This window comes from Vulpes vulpes, chromosome 3 (genome assembly GCF_048418805.1).
Source record: "Vulpes vulpes isolate BD-2025 chromosome 3, VulVul3, whole genome shotgun sequence".
NCBI lineage: Eukaryota > Metazoa > Chordata > Mammalia > Carnivora > Canidae > Vulpes > Vulpes vulpes.
The window spans coordinates 96,030,944-96,052,373 of record NC_132782.1 but is presented as its reverse complement, the minus strand read 5'-3'; the positions used below and the strand labels follow the sequence as shown (position 1 = coordinate 96,052,373).

General features: G+C 46.5%; 1 protein-coding gene across 6 annotated transcripts in view; it reads left to right on the top strand.

Annotated features, from left to right (window-relative positions):
• SLC5A11 (solute carrier family 5 member 11) overlaps positions 1-20,041 on the top strand; it is a 46,566-nt gene extending 26,525 nt beyond the window's left edge. For 3 of the 6 annotated variants that reach the window (XM_072751331.1, XM_072751330.1, XM_072751333.1), the window contains 8 exons: positions 216-421; positions 7,136-7,271; positions 13,761-13,868; positions 14,236-14,386; positions 15,900-16,068; positions 16,447-16,662; positions 17,317-17,485; positions 19,141-19,439. In XM_072751331.1, the coding sequence (XP_072607432.1) occupies positions 216-421; positions 7,136-7,271; positions 13,761-13,868; positions 14,236-14,386; positions 15,900-16,068; positions 16,447-16,662; positions 17,317-17,485; positions 19,141-19,343 (1,358 nt within the window). In that variant the 3' untranslated portion in view covers positions 19,344-19,439. Of the gene's footprint in view, positions 1-215; positions 422-7,135; positions 7,272-13,760; positions 13,869-14,235; positions 14,387-15,899; positions 16,069-16,446; positions 16,663-17,316; positions 17,486-19,140; positions 19,440-19,594 lie in introns of those variants that run through there. The other 3 variants (XM_072751329.1, XM_072751328.1, XM_072751332.1) reach the window with 2 other exon arrangements.
• Positions 20,042-21,430: the final 1,389 nt, after the last annotated feature.

Here is a 21,430-nt window from a genome sequence, read left to right as displayed (position 1 = left end):
TATGCATTTTGTATGATGCATTGGTTATTAGTATTCTGAGAAGCAATAAATGACCACTGCCAAAGGCATCAAAACAAAGCGAAGAGCCTCGAAGGTGACTAACTTTCTTTGTTAGCTCTGCTCTCAATAGGATGCCACCCACCCAGCCATCCCCTTACCACTCGCTGTGGATTGTTCTGAGTCTCTGGCAAATTTGGGCTTCCTCTGAATTCCAGGCTTTGCTGCAATTGGCGGGATGGAAGGCCTGAAGGAGAAGTATTTCTTGGCCCTGGCTAGCAACCGGAGTGAGAACAGCAGCTGCGGGCTGCCCCGAGAGGACGCCTTCCATATTTTCCGAGACCCCCTGACATCTGATCTCCCATGGCCTGGGATCATATTTGGAATGTCCATCCCATCCCTCTGGTACTGGTGCACGGATCAGGTACAGGGCAGCTGATGAGTGTGTGCCCTCCAGGATGCTTCTGTCCTTTTTTTAAAAAATTTTTAATTTTATTTATTTATTCATGAGAGACACAGAGGGAGAGGGAGAGGCAGAGACAGAGGCAGAGGGAGAAGCAGGCTCCATGCAGGGAGCCCGATGCGGGACTCGATCCCAGGACCCCAGGGTCATGCCCGGGGCTGCATTCAACCACTGAGCCACCCAGGGATCCCCCAGGACGCTTCTTTCCCTGGGGGCCTGGGGACTGGGTTTTTTTCACTCTGTCTCTTCTCTTGTTTGCATTCTCCTCCCCCTTGCCCTCAAGCTCGACTGCTCTTTCCTGTCTACTGCTATACATTATTTGACTTCTTGAGCTCGCTCATGTAATGGAAAATCCAGAGCTGCTGATATTTGCAAAGGGGAACTCTCTTTTATTTGTTTTTAAAAATTTATTTATTTATTTTGAGAGACAGAGAAAGAGAGAGAGAGCAGGGGAAGAGCAGAGGGAGAGAATCTCAAGCAGACTATTTGCTGAGGGAAGAGTCCGACCTGGGGCTTGATCTCAGAACCCTGAGATCATGACCTGAGCCAAACTCAAGAGTAGATCACTTAACCAACTGAGCCAGTGCAAAGGGGAACTCTTAATACATTTTGCTAATGTCTGGAAAGATTCAGTAAGCAGAAAGAAATGATACATTTTATTTATTTATTTTTTTAAGATTTCATTTATTTGAGAGAGACAGCGCATGCATACATGCACGCACAAGCAAGGGGAAGGGGAGAGGGAGAAGCAGACTCTCTGTCCCTGCTGAGCAGGGAGCCCCACGTGGGGCTGGGTGTCAGGCTTTCTGCTCAGGGGGGAGTCTGCTTCTCTTTCTCCCTCTGTCTCTCCTCACCTCCTACCCTGCTCATGCTCCCTCTCTCAAATGAATGAATGAATGAATAAATAAATAAATAAGATCTTTTTTTTAAAAAAAAAAGAAGTTAGAAAAAAGAAGTTAAAATTGCTATAGTGTATCATATGATCAACACATACTCTGTAAATCCTCTGTGTACTTGGAGATCACGAGTAAACAAATCAGACTGGGCTTGCATCTCTCCTGGAGCTCACCTTCTTCCAGTGGGGAGTAGATAGGCAATGAATAAGTGAATTATATGGAATATTTCAAGATGACAAATACCATTAAAAAAAAAAAAAAGCGGGGTAGGAAAGAGGAGTTGAGAATACAGGGGTACAGTTTAAAATAAGTGGCAGGGTGCCTGGCTGGCTCAGTCTATGGAACAGGCGACTCTTGATCTTGGGATTGTGAGTTCAAGCTCCACGTTGGGGGTAGAGATTACTTAAAATATATATATATATATATATATATATATATATATATATATATATATATGTTTTGAAAAATAAGTGAGTAAAATAAGGTATTAAGAGGAGGCAGTACTGAGAAGTGACCCTTAGAAGCACAGGCTTTGAAGAAGAGCAGAGCTCCCTGCGAAAGTTGGGGAACAGTTTGCCACAGAGGGAACAGCCAGAGCAAGGGCCTTACAGCATATATGTAACTGATGTGAAAAAAAAAATGAGAACCACAGAGGCAGGACAGCATTTATAAGATGCCCTTTTGGTATTAAGGGGAGGGGAGATAGAATCAATATTTGCATTTCTCATGTATGTATAAAGGAGCTCCAGGTGGATGTAGTAAGACTAAGAAAAGTGGATACTCGTGGGCAGGGAGACCGTGTACATGTGCCAAGGAGTTGTTTCGTGGCGCACCTGTTTATACCCGGGTAGGTTTCAAACCCAGGGAATATATCACCAGTTGAAATGCATTTCCTGTTGAGGATCAGAGATCTGGGTACCATTTTGGAGGCTGTAGTGCAGAGTCAGGACTTACTGAAGTTTAACTCAAGCAACGATCATGGAGTGGGACAAGGGCATTTATGCAGGTGATACTGCTGAGAACAGAGCCCAGGTCCGCACCCTGGGCCAGAACTCCTCTGCACTCAGGCAGGGGTGAGCACAATACACATGTACCACCCCTTTGGGAGACTGTCCTTGGCAAATCCTCTCTCCCTTGGCAAATCTCAGGAAGAAGAGGCTTTGGGACACAGTGTCAAGGCTAACAGTGTGGACTTTAAATTTCATAGGCCCGGCATGCTAACATATTGTTTCCTTATTGCCTTACTAACAGTGCAGTTACTAATGGTTACAGAAAAGGGAGGCATGAGGAATTTGGCCATAGTCTTTTTGTCCCAGGGATGGTTAATAAACATTAAAAACATTTACATTTGGGATCCCTGGGTGGCGCCCCGGTTTGGCGCCTGCCTTTGGCCCAGGGCGTGATCCTGGAGACCCAGGATCGAATCCCACGTCGGGCTCCCGGTGCATGGAGCCTGCTTCTCTCTCTGCCTGTGTCTCTGCCTCTCTCTCTCTCTCTGTGTGACTATCATTAAAAAAAAAAATTTACATTAAAAAAAAAACATTTACATTTTGCTATGGTTTATGTTACTGCTCTTGATGCAGCTCACCATCAGCTGACACTTAAGAATTTGCACAAATATTTCCTTGAGATCCCTCAAGCCCTTCTTAGCTGGGATTCCAGCGTTGCACCCCTTGAAAGCCACCTCCAACCTACCCCACATTGTTCAGGAGCCTGGGGACTTAGCCACAGAAGACTCAGTCTCCTTCCAAATGTTGGGCAGGGCAAGAAGGCCTAGAAATCCAAGGCCTTCTTGACCACGTGGTGGTCTTTGGTCAAGACTTTGGTCTTGACCACATGGTGTAGCCACTGACCTGGGTTCTATAGAATCCTGAGACTCTGCGAGTTCACTGTGCTGGTGTTGCCTTAGGGAATGCACAGCTTTGCTAGTCCTATACCTAAGCTAATTTTAAGATTTTATTTATTCATGAGAGAGAGAGTGCATGTGTGTGCAGGGTGAGGGGGAGAGGGAGAGAATCTCAAGCAAACTTTCACTGAGCTTGGAACCTAACGCAGGGCTTGATCTTACGACCCTGAGATCATGGCCTGAACCAAAATCAAGAGTCGGGAGGATGGCCACAATAGCCAAACTGTGGAAGGAGCCTCGGTGTCCATCGAAAGATGAATGGATAAAGAAGATGTGGTTTATGTATACAATGGAATATTACTCAGCCATTAGAAATGACAAATACAAAAAAAAAAAAAAAAAAGAAACGACAAATACCCACCATTTGCTTCAACGTGGATGGAACTGGAGGGTATTATGCTGAGTGAAATAAGTCAATCGGAGAAGGACAAACAGTGTATGTTCTCATTCATTTGGGGAATATAAATAATAGTGAAAGGGAATATAAAGGAAGGGAAAAGAAATGTTGGGAAATATCAGGAAGGGAGACAGAACATAAAGACTCCTAACTCGGGGAAACGAACTAGGGGTGGTGGAAGGGGAGGAGGGCGGGTGTTGGAGGGGAATGGGTGACGGGCACTGAGGTGGACACTTGACGGGATGAGCACTGGGTGTTTTTCTGTATGTTGGTAAATTGAACAACAATAAAAATTAATTAAAAAAAAAAAAAAAAGAGTCGGGAGGTTCAACCGACTGAGCCACCCCGGACCTCCTAGGCTTATTTTAGAACAGGAGAATGTGGGATCCCTGGGTGGCGCAGCGGTTTAGCGCCTGCCTTTGGCCCAGGGCGTGATCCTGGAGACCCGGGATTGAATCCCACGTTGGGCTCCTGGTGCATGGAGCCTGCTTCTCCCTCTGCCTATGTCTCTGCCTCTCTCTCTCTCTCTCTCTGTGTGACTATCATAAATAAAAAAAATTAAAAAAAAAAGAACAGGAGAAGGGCAAAGCAACATTCCTTTTTTTTTGTTTGTTTGTTTTCTGGATGCTTTGTGTTTTTTTTTTTTAATTAATTTTTATTGTTGTTCAATTTACCAACATACAGAAAAACACCCAGTGCTCATCCCGTCAAGTGTCCACCTCAGTGCCCGTCACCCATTCCCCTCCAACACCCGCCCTCCTCCCCTTCCACCACCCCTAGTTCGTTTCCCCGAGTTAGGAGTCTTTATGTTCTGTCTCCCTTCCTGATATTTCCCAACATTTCTTTTCCCTTCCTTTTATTCCCTTTCACTATTATTTATATTCCCCAAATGAATGAGAACATACACTGTTTGTCCTTCTCCGATTGACTTATTTCACTCAGCATAATACCCTCCAGTTCCATCCACGTTGAAGCAAATGGTGGGTATTTGTCGTTTCTAATTGCTGAGTAATATTCCATTGTATACATAAACCACATCTTCTTTATCCATTCATCTTTCGATGGACACCGAGGCTCCTTCCACAGTTTGGCTATTGTGGACATTGCTGCTAGAAACATCGGGGTGCAGGTGTCCCGACGTTTCATTGCATCTGAATCTTTGGGGTAAATCCCCAACAGTGCAATTGCTGGGTCATAGGGCAGGTCTATTTTTAACTCTTTGAGGAACCTCCACACAGTTTTCCAGAGTGGCTGCACCAGTTCACATTCCCACCAACAGTGTAAGAGGGTTCCCTTTTCTCCGCATCCTCTCCAACATTTGTTGTTTCCTGTCTTGTTAATTTTCCCCATTCTCACTGGTGTGAGGTGGTATCTCATTGTGGTTTTGATTTGTATTTCCCTGATGGCAAGTGATGCAGAGCATTTTCTCATGTGCATGTTGGCCATGTCCATGTCTTCCTCTGTGAGATTTCTCTTCATGTCTTTAAAGCAACATTCCTGATTCACAGACTAAAAAGATAAGTAACAGTGGACAATCCTAATGGCACTTAAACATTTACTAATTCTGTGTCATGGCCAGCAATAATTAATTGATCCGACATGAAATAATTCATTTTCTTTTTTTTAAAAAGATTTTAATTTATTAATGAGAGACACACAGAGAGAGGCAGAGACACAGGCAAAGGGAGAAGCAGGCTCGCTGTAGGGAGCCTGATGTGGGACTCAATCTCGGGACCCAGGGATCACACCCCAAGCCGAAGGCAGATGCTTAACTGACTGATTCACCCAGGTGCCCCCTCTATACACTTTAAGAAAAAAAAAGATTTATTTACTTATTTAAGAGAGAGGGGGAAAGAGAGAGAGAGAGAATGAGCATGGGGTGGGGAGGGGCAAAGGGAGAGGAAGAGAGAAATTCTAAGCCTCCATGGCCCCTACCCTTTCCTCACATAAACCAATCCTACATTTTAGAGTCTTTCATTTATGGCATCTAAACAAATGTAATTTGTGCCTGTCAGGATACACTTGGTTGCAAGTGACAAAAAAAAGTCAAACTTAAACCACCTCAGGGAGGGGCACCTGGAGGACTCAGTCGGTTATGCATCTGCCTTCCGCTTAGGGTCCTGGGGTAGAGCCCTGCATCCGGCTTCCTGCTCAGTGGGGAGCCTGCTTCTCCCCCTCTCTCTCTCCCTCCTCCCTGCTCATGCTTTCTCTCTCAAATAAGAAAATAAAATCTGGAAAAAAAACTACCTCAGGGAAGGGGGTGGAGGATATATTAGCTTGTGGAATACAAACAGCAGGAAGTCAAACAAGATTTCAGAAACTGCTGGAACATATTCTCGTTTCCCTCTCCATCATCCATCTTTCTCATCTAGGACTTCATTTTCTCCTCTGCAGACCAACAGGAAAGCTGACAAGTCCCTAAGTCCCAGTCCAAGAATCCTGCATAAGGGTCTAGCACGGGTCAGGTGCCTAGCCCTGGATTAGGCAGCTGTGCCCAAGATGATAGTGTAGCCCTGTGGACAAGGTATGGGTTTCAAAAAAAGGAGCAGGACACTCTAGGAAGACTATCCCATTACTGTCTGCTGTTAAAAAAAAAAAAAAAAAGAGAAGAACCCAACTTTGTCCTTCTCGTCACAGTGTTGCAGTGGTAATGATGTGGCGTTTCACTCCCTTTGTCCATAGGTCTCTGAACCAGCTTGTAAAGGCTCTGGTAACTCACCAAGGCCTCTGTAACTTCTCCAGATGCTTCAAGACCCAAAACCTAGGGAAATAGGAGAGAAAGTTCTGGGCTCATGTAGATTCAATCTGAAGGCTGGAGGAGGATTTTGGGGACCAGTCTCCTATTCAGAAAAAACTCTGGAAAAAGTTGTTCCTTTTGAGTAGATAAGTTTTTTTTTTTTTTATTTGATACTTTTTTTTTTTTTAAGATTTTATTTATTTGAGACAGAGCATGAGCAGGAGTGGGCGGGGTGGGGGGCGGGGAGAAGGGGAAGCAGGCTCCCCGCTGAGCAGGGAGCCTGATGTTGGGCTCTACCATGACCTGAGCTGAAGGGAGATGTTTGACTGAGCCACCTAGGCACCCCGAGATGACTTCAATTTTAAGGGATCTTCTGCAGTATGATGGCAGAGATGCAGCCGGCAGTCTAAGCTACCTTCATAAATGGCAATTTTAATGAAGGCCTCTGCTAGGAAAGTTGTAATTGGCCTGCCTTGGATTCATACTTAACCGATCATGGTAGCCAGAGAAATGGAGAAACCTAATTGGTCCAACTCCAAGACAAAGAGGAGGGAATGGAATGGGGTTCTCAGCTTCCTCAAGTGGTCCACAGAGATTGGGAATAGGAAACCAATGTTTCCTCAAAGAGAAGCCAAACAAATCAAGGTTCTAAGTCCACGATGTCTTCAAAGCAGCTCTGCACACTTAGTTTGCTTTTAGGGAGAATCACTTCAACTTCAACCACCCTACTGTTTTCTAGGTGATCGTTCAGCGGTCTCTGGCTGCCAAGAACATGTCCCATGCCAAAGGAGGCTCTCTGATGGCTGCCTACCTGAAAGTGCTGCCCCTTTTCATTATGGTGTTTCCTGGAATGGTCAGTCGTGTCCTCTTCCCAGGTGAGGAGACAGTGGGGATAAAAGGTCATCGGTCTTTGAATCTCAGACCCCATGAAGTGTTCTAAACATATGATTGTCATCAGGGATTGGGACTGAGGTCCCTGCAGGGGGATGTTGAGGCACCTCTATTCAGACATCAGACTGTATACTGTTTCCCCACAGGGGTTCAGCAGGCATGTCTAGTAGATGTCGCAAGCCAGTAGCAGGGGTCTTGCCTCAACTGTATTTTTTTAACTGTATTTTTTTGAAACCACAAATTATAGGTTAAGATCTTGTGGTTCCAGATGTCAGTTTCCTAAAGCATAATGTGAGAGTTATTCTTGTGCTTTTAGTATTTCATCTCAGTGGTTTGGTTATTTTGGTCCAACAGAACCCCTTTGGGGGTACTTAACAAAAATCAGGGATGTCAAAGCCACTAGAATATTGTCTTAGAATTCTTTTTAGTGTGGTAAGGCAATGAGGTTTTCACTGTGTGGATAAACAGGATTGGGAGGAGGGTGTTATTGGGAGTCACTGTGATGTCAGGAACTGCTGATCTGTATGGAAGAAAGCTTTGCATTTTCCACATCTGTGAGCTTTTCCTTTCATACCCACCAAGGCTGTTATTAACTCAAAGGTACAGTGCTCCCTCCCCTGTGCTTTATCTTATACAATGTTTTACATCGGTAAAGAAAGAGGAGGATGGTCCAGAAGTTTTTGTCACAATAATTTAGGACAATAAGCATTAGGAGCAAAGAATTGGAGAAGGAGAGTGGGAGATCTGTCCGTGGTGCAAGATCTTGGGTTTCTCACTCCTCCAGCCCAGAGGGCATGAAGAACCCAGAGTCACTGGTCCTGGTTCCAGGGAAGGCACACAAGGCTTGGAAAAACCCATATCAGAGTAAGAACTGGGATTTGGGATTTGTGGTGACTTGATGGAAAAAACACAGCTTTTGGGTAAGGCTTGACATATGAACAAAGAACACAGCTCTAAACAACCTACATTCATCATGTGGTGGTTCTGAATATGGACTCTAATTTGGATGTTGCTGCTAGAATCCTGGCTCTGCCGCTTCCTAGCTGTATGACCTTGGAAAGTCACTTGCCTCTGTTCCCTCACTCATAAAATGGGATAATCTTTCATAAGGCTTAAAGCAGTCAGCACAAGGTAAGCACCATAGAAGGGCTTACTCTCATTTTATATATTATCTCATTTATTCCTCAAAACAACCTTATGAAGTTGATACTGTTAGGGCTCTTTTCATTTACAGATGAAGATATTGAAGCTCATCCACTCATTTATTCTTCCATGTGTCCATCAAACATTCTGAGAGTCAGTGATCTGCTAGGCTTTATTCTAGGAAACCTTAGGGATTCATAAATGAACAAGACAAAATGTATCCCTGCCATTGTGGGACTCACATTCTAGTGGTGGAGGAGACACACAAAGATAAGGAAATAAGTAAATGATATATCCATTGACTGTGTTGGGAGCTGTGAGTAAAAGGCACAGGGAGCTGTCACAGGGATGCTGGGTGGGGCTTCTTCTGATAAGGTTTCCAGGGGTGGCCTCTGTGAGGAGAAGAGGCAACAGTTGGTTCATATGGGTGGGTTTTTTTTTTTTTTTTTTTTTTTGGAGGAGCAGTAGGGACAGAAGGAGGGAGGGAGGCAGACAGACAGACAGCCTCTTAAGTAAGCTCCATACCCAGCACAGAGCCTGATGTGATCTCATGACCCGGAGATCAGGACCTAAGCTGAAATCAAGAGTCTGATGCTGGGGATCCCTGGGTGGCGCAGCGGTTTAGCGCCTGCCTTTGGCCCAGGGCACGATCCTGGAGACCGGGATCGAATCCCACGTCGGGCTCCCGGTGCATGGAGCCTGCTTCTCCCTCTGCCTATGTCTCTGCCTCTCTCTTTCTCTCTCTCTCTGTGTGACTATCATAAATAAATTAAAAAAAAAAAAAAAAAAGAGTCTGATGCTTAACCGACTGAGCCACCCAAGTACCCTGGATGGTTTCAAAATATATCTTGGAGTGCATTCAACAAGATTAATAATGGATTGGATATGGGGGTTAAGGAAGAGCAATCTAGACCCTTCCTAGGTTAAGTGGCTTGCCAGAAGTTAACCTGGCTAGTGCTGGGTGAGCTGGGAGAGAACCCAGGTGCATCTGCCTCCAAACCCCAACCCTTAATCATGCTATTGTCTCTCTTAGCAAATTACACATTAAGCTTTGGATCAATGTCTGAAAGATCAATCTCAAGACCTTGACCATAATTCTTAACAGGTAGCCAATCAGCAATCATGATTAAGTGAAACATAATGCCATGTTCTATGTCCCTAAGGACTTCGTAATGTAATGAATGAGTCTGGTACTCATGAAAAAGCAAGATAAGATATAAATTAGAACACTCTAGCATATGGAACTAACAATAAGTGAAAGGAATTTGAGAGCGAGGTAGGGTGGAGAGGGTAAGGTGGGTAAGGTGGGTGTGTTTGAAGGCCTGGACAAGTGCTTCTCAAAGTGTGGTCCCCAGTCCAGCAACACTGATGTCACCTTGGAACTTGTTAGAAATGCAAACTTTTGGGGTCCGTCCAAGACCTACTGAATCAGAATCTCTTGAGGTTGGGGCCCAGCAATCTGTTGTTTTTTTTTTTTAAGATTTTATTTATTTATTCATAGAGACACACAGAGAGAGAGGCAGAGACACAGGCAGAGGGAGAAGCAGGCTCCATGCAGGGAGACTGATGTGGGACTCGATCCCGGGTCTCCAGGATCACACCCCAGGCTGCAGGTGGCACTAAATCACTGTGCCACTGGAGCTGCCCAGCAATCTGTTTTTAATAAATTCCCCAGGAGATTGAGAAGCTCTTGCCTAAAAAGCCAGGCTCTAGGCCAAGCCACTCTTCCTTCCTATTTCCATGTCTCCCTCCATCTCTGCTCTGCCAGCTACCCCACTGAGTCTTCAGTTGGGTCCAGAGACCATTCAAAAGGATGCTCCAGTCCTGAGCTATAATGAGACTGGGCAACACCTTCTTCCACTAATCCATCTGAGAAATGGCACATACTTTGAAAGGAACCATAGTGGAAATTAAGAGACAGGAAAAACCACCCTTAAAAACAATAAAACACAAGTCAAGAAGTATATCCATTCACAAAGCAAATTGTTCCCACTTGAGCTCTGGAATACACGAAGGATATGAGACCTATTCATAATATTTATTAGCTGTATGATTTGGGGAAGCCTCGTCACCTTTTTGGGCCTCAATTTACTTATCTTTAAAATAGGTGTAATAACCACACCTTACCAATGGAGTTATGAAGAATACAGTGGAAGGTATATATGTATGGTCTTTATGTGTCATAGTGATACTTCAGTGAATGTTAGCATTTGGAAGTAGGAGATTTAGTGGTGTTTGGATCTGAGCTTGCCAGAGGCCCCTTTATGCCAAGCATCAGAGGGTCTGATAAGAGAACCCACACCATACATGAAATGGTTGATTAATTAACCCAAGACACGTGGATGACTGTTACCAAATGGTGATTCATAAGACTGTTGGTTTCTGTTGTAGCTTAGCTGAGCCAACTAATATCCTTAAGATGAACGTGTTCTTTTTTTTTTGAAATAAGCTCCTTGCCCAGCATGGAGCCCAATGAGGCTCTTGAACTCACAACCTTGAGATCAAGACCTGAGCTGACATCAGGAGTCAGATACTTAACTGACTAATGAATATATTCTTATTAAGCACCCCCAATGAATATATTCTTTAAGCTGAACAGACAAGGACAACTGCCACAAACATGCTTTGTAAACTGTCATGTTTCATGGTTGAAAGGTGCAGGTCTAGAAGGTTAAACAACCTAAGGTTAACAACCAAAGGTTAAATTGTGTAGTTAATTAAGTATCCCAGGGAGAGCCTTGCTCCTTCTCAGTGAACCTTGAAGAGAGGAGCTTTTGGGGGTGTCAGGTTGGCTCAGTAGGTTGGGTGACTGATTCTTGGTTTCAGCTTTGGTAGTGGTCTTGGGGTCCTGAGATCAAGTTTTCTCTTTATCTAAAGTAAATAAATCATGGGATCTGTGGGTGGCTCAGTGGTTTAGTGCCTGCCTTTGGCCCAGGGTGTGATCCTGGAGTCCCAGGATCTAGTCCTGCATCAGGCTTCCTGCATGGAGGTTGTTTCTTCCTCTGCCTGTGTCTCTGCCTCTCTCTCTCTCTCTCTCTCTCTTCTGTCTCCCATGAATAAATAAATAAAATCTTTAAAAAAATAAAGTAAATTTTGAGGGAAGGGGTGCTTTTGGACAAAAAGAGGCAAAGCCTGTATGATATGGATGTGAACAAGACCTTGCCTGACCTAAGCGGCTCCTTACAATGTTCTGGGCATGAGAATGAAACTGTTTTCTTATCTTTTTAAAAGACTTTTCAAAAAAGAAAAAAAAAAAAAAAGCCAAGAGCTTTGACTTGTCAAAAAAAGTATTTTTCTCAAGATTGTTTCTTCTTATCAAGTATCACTTTTGGACTACAGTCTTAATTTTGTTTGAGGCTTGAACCAGAGCTTTGGGGGCATCTACTTCTATTCCACAGTGATTGTATTATTATTGTGGCCATAGCACCCATGGGTGGCTGTTAGTGGGTGAAGAGTCTCAGCCTTGAAAATACATGACAATGTGTGGAGAAATTTTATGAAGATCAGTTTGCCCTTGGACTTCCCAGTGGATGAAAGGGCCTAGGGATATCTCCATTTCTTGGGTCTTATGTTACCTTAAAAAGAAAATGAAGATACAACAATATTGCATTTTAAAATTGTGATGTCCTTTAAGTGGTTACATTTATTAAATTAGCAGTTTTAATGTAGGTAAAAATATAGAGGCTTAGCATACAACCTCATCTGGAGATGCTGTCAAACATCTACATTTGAGGTCTCTGGTAAATGGTCATCATGACGTTGATTTGCACTGGAACCAGGCAGGAAATTGTCATAAGCGGTGAATGGCTCCATGTTCGCTTGTATTCTAAGGTTCTGGATGGGCTGACAGCCTATCACTCTTCAGAATGAGGAGTTAGGACTGAAGACTTGGGATTGAGCAGAGGGGGCTCAGGAGGAGTTCATGAGAGTTACACTTTGATCCACTTGAGAGGTAATAAGTGGCCCAGCTGGGATGAGTGGTGTTGGGTAGGCATTGGGGAGTTGGTGAGGAGCATCAGTTAGTTCAGATCCCAGAAGCTGAGAAAGTCAGAAGGTGACAAGAAAGGTATTATGCAGACACAGGTGCCAAACCACTGAGGTGATACAGAGTTCTGAAGGTCCCAGTGGTCAGGATTAAGCCTTGGATGGGTTACTGCCAGACTCACTAAAGATAGAAAAGCATACACTATCTTGGTCTATCTTCTCTGAAAAAATGAATTGGGAGTCAGGAGACCTGAGTTTCAACTCTGCCCCTAACATGACCTTGTTAGGGGTTTGTAATCAGGTCCCTCACCCCGATTCTTCATCTGTGAAACTGTTGTAATGTCCTCTTTCCTCACACAGGAGCACTGTAATAGCTAGCCTCTGCCCCATAGGAATTTGTTGAGCACCTACTCTATGCCATACTCTTTGTCCTCCAAGCAGGAGGCCTAAGCTTGTATGCTTGGGATGTGTTCATCGTCATACTAGGAAGAGATGAATAACTACGGATGCCAGGAAGGCTAAGTGGATTTACACTAGAAAATCAGAATGCTGTTTAGGAGTGCAGGAGACACAGAAATGCAGGAAGAGGAAGAGAGAGAAATTCACGCAGCACAGTTGGGTTGTTAGGAGCCTAAAATGAGAACAGCTATTGAGGAGATGGGGAGAAGAGGGATTTAGAAAGTATTTGCCTTGTGTCGGGTGATGGTGTTCTGTGCACCTCCAAGGAACTGCAGGCAAGATGTGAATTGCTTGTGTCCCATTTTGGAGGAGTCTGGGGATGCAGCCTGTTGCAGGATACTATGTAGAATGGCTACTAGGTATCTCAGCTTTTTTTTTTTTTTTTTTTTTTTTTGAGATCTTATTTATTTATTCATGAGAGACACAGAAAGAGAGGCAGAGACATAGACAGAGGGAGAAGCAGGCTCCCTGCAGGGACCCAGATGCAGGACTTGATCCCAGGACCCCAGGATCACGCCCTGAGCCAAAGGCAGATGCTCAATCGCTGAGCCACCCAGGAGTCCTGAGGTAGCTCAGCATTATTTGGGTTATAGTAATAGCAGCCTCAGTGTATTCATCACTTCCTACACATCAGCTTACTATGGCATCTCAGCCATTATAATCGTATGAAGTAGAGTTATGTTATTGTCCCAATTTTACAGATAGGGCAGGTTAAGTAAGAAGGTCATGGTTTATAACTTCTAGGTTCCTTTTTTATTTCATAGAGCTATACACCGTATATACAGTCATCCTGTCTCCTGGCTCTGGCCCGTGTCCAGCCATGTCTTGGCTGGGCTTGGGCTTAGAGGGTCTGTGTCTTCTCACTCTGAGCCTTGTTTCTTCCACAGATCAAGTGGCTTGTGCGGATCCAGAAACCTGCCTGAAGGTCTGTAGCAACCCCTCCGGCTGCTCTGACATCGCATATCCCAAGCTTGTGCTGGAGCTCCTGCCCACAGGTAATGCCCCCTACATGGAGGCCCCTGGAGCACCCAGAAAGGAGGAAGACCTTGGCTGGGGCCTGATCCGAGGGACGGATGAGATGGGAGGACAGCAGGAGGGAATGCGCTCTGGGCTGAGGGACTGAGCCCCAGAGCCAGAGCCCTCAAATAAAACCCAGGCCCTGGCTATCCAGGGCGCTCTGTCCGATGCCCCCCGCCCCCCAACCCCAGGCCCTACTCATGGCTCACCTCTGAGTTCTGCTTCCTTCCAGTGGCACCTGCTGGATCAATTGGCGCCATGGGCCTGGGATATGGGGGTCATGATTGAGGCAGCAGCAGTTAGCAGGAAAAGCCTGAGGCCCATAGACCTTCCTTTTGCCTCCAGGGCTCCGCGGGCTCATGATGGCTGTGATGGTGGCGGCGCTCATGTCCTCCCTCACCTCCATCTTTAACAGTGCCAGCACCATCTTCACCATGGACCTCTGGAATTACATCCGGCCTCGAGCATCAGAAAAGGAGCTCATGATTGTAGGCAGGTAAGACAGCACTGAGTGGGATTGAGGAAGGAGGGTGAAAAGTTTAGATACCCAGGGAGGAGAAAGCTGGGCCCACCCACAGGCAAAGCCCTACCATCCTGGAGGCTCAGCCTCCTCTGATGGCAAAGATGAGGGTCATCTCTTTACTTTGCCAGTAAATCACACTTTCAAGAGATGTTCACTGAGCATCTACTTTGTGCCAGGTGGCTGGGTGCAGAGCAGGGAAAAGCAAAGATTCAGTTTCTGCCTTCACAAAACTAAAGAGAAGATAATTAATAAGAAAGGAGAATTTAAAAAGAAATTATAACCCCAATGAGCGCTATAAGGAGGAGCAAGGAGATGTGGGGATTTAGAGGAGTTCCCAGCCTGGACTGGGTGGGACCTGAGGCATGAATAGGAATTAGCCAGGTCAAAGGGAGGAAGGGATTTTGGATACTGGGTGGGGGCAGTTTCTCTTCCAAAGTCTGCAAGGTCCGAAGTCTAATGGCGGCAGACCAGTAGGGACTGAAAGGGATGGTAAGCAAATCTTATGTAAAATACATAAGAGAGCCAGGAGACAGGATAACTGTCTAATAAGCACCTTGGGGGCCTGAGGGCTGTCTCAGGCTTGGGTTAGGGAAAGAATTCTTAAGTCTGACACCACAAACATAAGCCATAAAAGAAAAAAAAAATACATTAGACTTCATCAAAAGTTAAAACCTTTTCACTTCAAAAGACATCATTAAGGAAATGAGAAGACAAGCCACAAATATGGAGAAGCTATTTGCAAGCCATGTAGCTGACAAAGGATTTGTGACCTAGAATGATCTACGAAATGAGATCATATCCCTAGAAGACGGAGAAACCATGAGGTGCCCACTAGAATGGCTATAATCAAAAAGACAAAGAGATAGAGAAATTGGAGTTTTCCTAACACTATGGGTGAGAATGTAAATGGCTCAACTGTTCAAAACAGTTTGGTAGTTAAAAAAAAAAATTTAAACATAAAACTTCTCATATGACCGAGCAGTTGCATTCTCAGAAATGAAAACATACGTTTACATAAAGAGTCGAACACAAATGTTCACAGAACCTTTTGTTTACAAGAGTGGAAAAATAGAAACAACTCAAGTGTCTGCTGACCACTGTAGGATAAACAGTGGTGTGTAATGGTAAATCCATTACATGGAATATTTTTTGACAATAAGAATGAATGACATACTGTGATAATGCATGATGCATGGATGAACCTCGGCAACAGGCCATATATTGTTTAATCCTATTTATATGAAATTTCTAGAAAAGGCAAACTTGTAGAAACAGAAGCAGATAAGGAATACATTGTAAATGTGCACGAAGGAACTTGTTTGGAGTAATGGATGTTCCGAAACTTGATTGCGTTACCCAGAGATGTACACTGAGAATGGGCGAGTCGTGATATGTATACTCTACCGCAATAAAGATATTGAGAGAGAGAGCAGTAAGTGTCTGGGGGAGACATACTAATGAGGGGTCTCTCTCCACCTGGCACCAGGGCCTTCGTGTTGCTGCTGGTGCTGGTCTCCATCGCCTGGATCCCCGTGGTCCAGGCCAGCCAGGGGGGCCAGCTCTTCATTTATATCCAGTCCATCAGCTCCTATCTGCAGCCACCAGTGGCTGTGGTCTTCATCATGGGATGTTTTTGGAAGCGGACCAATGAAAAGGTAGCTCTGGATGAGAGCCGCCCCCCAGGTTGGCATATGACATGGGTGGCTTTACAGAGGAGTTTTGTGGATGGAGGGGTGGGAAGGGGGCTACCTGGCCTTTCGAAAGCAACCATGAGCGTTCTGTTTCAATGTATGGTGTCATGAAACAGGGAAGCTAAATTAACAAGGAATGAGTAAATTATGCATAAATGATTAGTTATGTGTGAAAGAAAGAAAGGTAAGTAGCTCCAATCCTTTTCAAGTTACTGATGCCCGTATCCCTAGGAAGGCAAGCTCTTGAGAAGCCTCGTCGAGGCTTGTTGAGATCTCCAGAGGTGCAGGCCGGCTGTCCCATAACCCTGGAAGCCTCTAAGATGGCCTTGCTCTGGTTTGCAGGGTGCCTTCTCAGGTCTCATCTTGGGCCTTCTCCTTGGCTTGATTCGGATGGTCCTGGACTTCGTTTATGTGCAGCCTCGGTGTGACCAGCCGGATGACCGCCCCTCCGTGGTGAAGGATATCCACTACCTCTACTTCTCCATGATTCTGTCTGCAGTGACACTGATCACTGTTTCCACCGTGAGCTGGTTCACGGAGCCACCCTCCAAAGAGATGGTACATTTGTGTTTGATACTATATAACCGCTGAGACCCTTTGCCACAAGCGACACAAAACTGACCCAAACTGGCCTCAACAAAGAGGGCTTGATTGTTCAGAAAGCTAGGACACCCAGGGTTGGGCTATAGGGACAGCTTGAATCAGGACAGAAGACCGTCCGAATCCATCCTTCATTTCTGCCTCAATTTTCAGGCACCACGCTCGTGGCGCTGGCAGTTTCCAGGGATGTTATCTTTTCTCATACTCCTCTAGCAAAAGCAGAAACACGTTTGTCCCAGTATTTCCGGCAGAGTTCCTGATTCCCATCGATGGAAACAGCTTGACACATGCTTACACATGAACCAGTTCATTCTCTGTGGCCAGAGAAATGCATGTGCTGAATGGCTGATGGGAGGGGGTCCCCCAAAAGTCCCAGGCTAGGGTTAAGCTCTGGGGGTCCAAATGAGGGAAGGTCCCAACAGAATTAGGGCTGCCAAAGAAAGCCAGGGGAATGGTGGGGGGTGGGGGGATGTGCATTGATTCTGAAGAGTGCAGGGAGTTGAAACTTGTTCGGACATTCAGCGACAGGGCTGGGCTGGGGGCATTCTCACACGTGAGGCTGAACACAGAGTCGAGCAGGGGACCCTAATCTGATTCATGTCTGCTCCTTAGGTAAGCCGCCTGACCTGGTTTACTCGTCATGACCCCATTGTCCAGAAGGAACAGGTGCCCCCAGCAACTCCACTGCCTCTTACCATCTCTCAGAATGGGACACCAGAAGCCAGCGTCACCAACATCCAGCTGGAGATAGTTCAAGAAAACATATCCCAATGCCATAGCTGTGAGTTACCTCTCCTTGGTTATGGTAGAAGCCCAGGAAGCATTAGGTGTTTAAGGGGAGATTTTTCTACCAAATCACAAGGCAGAAAATGGGCAGACTCAGAATGCTAGCATCCCCTGACCCCGAATGTCTGGGCCAGACAGTGGAAGTGGGCTCTTCAGTAAGTTTCCACGGATGCTCAGCGGGGAGGAATAACAGCAAACACATGTTAAGAGCTTGCTAAAACACAGCACTTAATCCCCACAAAATCCCACAATTTTGGGGGAATACTACTGGCATTCTCTAAATTACCTGGTTCAAACTGGCAGCTTGCAGACACACTGTGGTTTAGCCCACCTACCATTTTAATAAAAGGTGAGTTGACATTGAAAACTCTAGAGATTTCTTTTTTTTTTTTAATTTTTATTTATTTATGATAGTCGCAGAGAGAGAGAGAGAGAGAGAGAGAGAGAGAGAGAGAGGCAGAGACACAGGCAGAGGGAGAAGCAGGCTTCATGCACCGGGAGCCCGACGTGGGATTCGATCCCGGACCTCCAGGATCGCGCCCTGGGCCAAAGGCAGGCGCTAAACCGCTGCGCCACCCAGGGATCCCGAAAACTCTAGAGATTTCACATAAAATTCCAGATTTCCATCTTTCCCAGGTCTGCATGACTAACATTGTCTGGACCTTTGAAAGCAGGCACTTCAGACCTGGGCTGTGTCCTTCCATTAGCCAAGGTCCCCACTCACCCCTCTTGCCCCATGACCCTCTGGCTGTGGGCTGTCATTTATCATCACACGTGGCTTTTTACATATATAAATATACATGTGAATACAAATGTGCTGTGGATAAGTATCGATGTCAGCCTAACACGGGAAATTCAAGGATTGATCCAGAAGGCCATGTGTTTTAAGAAAAATGAGAGAATCTTTCCTGGTCCATCTTTTGACAAGATAATACGCAAAGTGGCTCCCCCTGACCATCTGCCTAGCTCCAAAGGCAATGGAGCCTGCAGCCCCAGTTCTGAATGGGGAAATAGTTTCCCACAAGAGTGCCCTTCTCGGGGCACCTGGGTGGCTCAGTCGTTAAGTGTCTTTAAAAAAGAAAAGAGTGCCCTTCTCCCAGGGTGCCAGGGTGGCTCAGTTGGTTGAGAGTCTGCCTTCAGCTCAGGTCATAATCCTGGGGTCCTGATCAAGCTCTGCATGGGGCTCCTGCTCAGTAGGGAGCCTGCTTCTCCCTCTCCCTCTGACCCTCCCCCCTGCTCCTTCCACTTGTACTCTCTCTCTTTCTCTCTCTCAAATGAATAAATAATAATAAAAAATATGTATCTGAAAAAAAAATAGAGTGCCCTTCTCCCTTGGGCCTCCTGTGATTCAGAGGAGGGAAGCGGAGAGCTCTGCTCCTAAACCCACCTCTGCACTGCTTACCAGCTACATGGCTTCACTCAAGTTAGTCAAATGAGGCTCTGCTGCTTCATCTGAAAATGATGAAAAGTCTGAAAGTACCACTCTTCCAGAATTAGTCTTCCCGATTAAGGTATTCATGAATACTTTCCAGAAACAGTACTTCTGGAAAGTACTTCTCACTGTGCCCGGAACACACCTGGTTGGCCCCTCTGCGCCCCTCTCTGGGAGACATGGCCCATCCTCATGACCTTCATTTTGGGTTCTTTTAGGTGACACAACCCCCAAGCGGTCCAAAGTGGTGCGAGCCATCTTGTGGCTCTGTGGGATGGATAGCTCTGGCAAGGAGCCACCAAGCAAAGCAGAACCCGTCATAGTTTCCTTGGAAGAAAACCCCCTCGTGAAAACCCTTCTGGACATCAACCTCATTATCTGCATTAGCTGCAGCATCTTTCTCTGGGGCTACTTTGCTTAACGTGGGGGGAGGGGGGGAACCCAGGGGTCTAGTTTTTTTGTCCATGCCCTGTTTTTGTAATGAAAGAAAATCAATAATAAAGCTTTGTTTGTTTACCGTGAGGCTTCAGAGGAGTTCATGGGCCATTTTCCACATGACATTTTAGCTCTTTTCTTCTTAAAAGGGAGTGGAGGGTAGAGGGCAAGGGAAAAAAGAAGCATCAAAGCTGTCTTTTCTCAAAAGGCTATTTACTCTTCTTGTCTATCCTGCAGCGCGAAGAGTGGAGAGTGGAATTCAGAGGGATAAACAAGCAGGGAGATGCACAAGACCTCGGGGCGGGGACAGCCACATCTCCGGAGCTGAGCGCTGGCCTTTGGACTTTCCCCGGGCTCCCCTACAAGGTGGGAGGAGGGACCTGCAGCCCGTCACTCGCCTTCCCCTGCACCTCGTATTATCTCTGGGAAGTAGACTAGCGGTGGCTCCCTAGAATCTCGTGCTTTAGGAAAATCTATAGGGACGCCTGGGTGGCTCAGTGGTTGAGCGCCTGCCTTTGGCTCAGGGCGTGATCCCGGGGTCCTGGGATCGAATCCCACATCAGGGTCCCCGCGGGAGCCTGCTTCTCCCTCTGCTTGGGTCTCTGTCTCTCTCTCTGTGTCTCTCATGAGTAAATAGATAAAATCTTTAAAAAAAAAAAAAAAGAATGAAAGAAAGAAAATCGAGGAACTATGTGTATTTCCCAAGTGCTGGCATAGACCGTTTCTGCTTAATCCACACAATGCCGCGTCCTCTCAAGTGGCCAGGGATGGGCACGGGGCGGTGGGGGTTTGACCTGCAGAGCAGCCACTCTCCACACTGTAGCAGCACCCTGATTGGCTCTGGGCTCAGCTGCATTCGCCACATGCCCGGCTGCGAGCCAGGGCCTGCACCTGCCCAGCCAGCACCTGCAGGGCCACACCGCGAGCAGGGATTCCGGTCCCGGGTGAACCACTGACTGGTGTGGCAGAGATGGAACCCAGCATCTCCCCCGGACCCCAATTTCCACACTTCAAAGGAACATGGACAGGAAGCCCTGGAGCTGCCCAGCCATTGGCTTCACTTAGGTCAGTCACTCAGCGCGTCTTTGGAGTTCCGACCGATGTCCTCAGTAGCTGGGCCCAGCCTGCTCGGAGGCCCGGCTCTGCCACATGGAAGCCAGGGACAGCCGTGGGCTGGGTGAGGGTGCACCCCAGCCTCTCTGGGAAGCCCTTTGCTAACTTGGCTACTCCCCAGAGCCTCAGTAACTGGCCCCTGGCTCAGCGTCCTGCTCCAAGGGCCGAGGGCCGGGAGGGGAGGTGGCAGGCTCTGCTGGGTCTGGGCTCCTCCCCCGTGCCGCCCTTGGCCGGGCCCTGAGCCCTGGGGACCTCTGCCGCCGCTGGGGGGTTAGAAGTGCATGTCTCCAGGACGTGCAGGCCACACTGTCTCTTCCCCAGGGCCCGCCGCAGCCTCCCGACTGGCCTTCCTGCCTCCAGTCCTGCTCATCGTCCAGCCACAGGCAGAGAGAGCTAACCTGACCGGGTCACTCTTCTGCTTAGAATCCTTCAGCCACTTCCCCAAGCTCCAGGGATGAAGTCTACATTCCCTGATTGCCCCTGATGGCCGGGCCTCTGGCTTGGACTCCGATCACTTAACCTCTTGTAGGTTAAGGCTTTCATGCTTTTCCGCCTCCGGGCCCAGCGGGGTGCCCCAGAAGTATGGTTACAAGTGTATCTGCCTTCCCTCTGCCTAAAGATCCCTTCTTCCTCTTTTTTTTTTTAAGGTTTTATTTATTTATTCATGAGAGACACACACAGAGAGAGAGGCAGAGACATAAGCAGAGGGAGAAGCAGGCTCTGCGCAGGGATCCTGACGTAGGACTCGATCCCAGGACTCTGGGATCACGACCTGAGCCAAAGGCAGATGCTCAACCACTGAGCCACCCAGGCATCTGGATCCCTCCTTCCTCTTTGGGCCAACTCCTATTCTGGTCTCTTTTTTTTTTTTTTTTTTTTTTTAAGATTTTATTCATCTATTCATAGACACAGAGAGAGAGAGGCAGAGACACAGGCAGAGGGAGAAGCAGGCTCCATGCA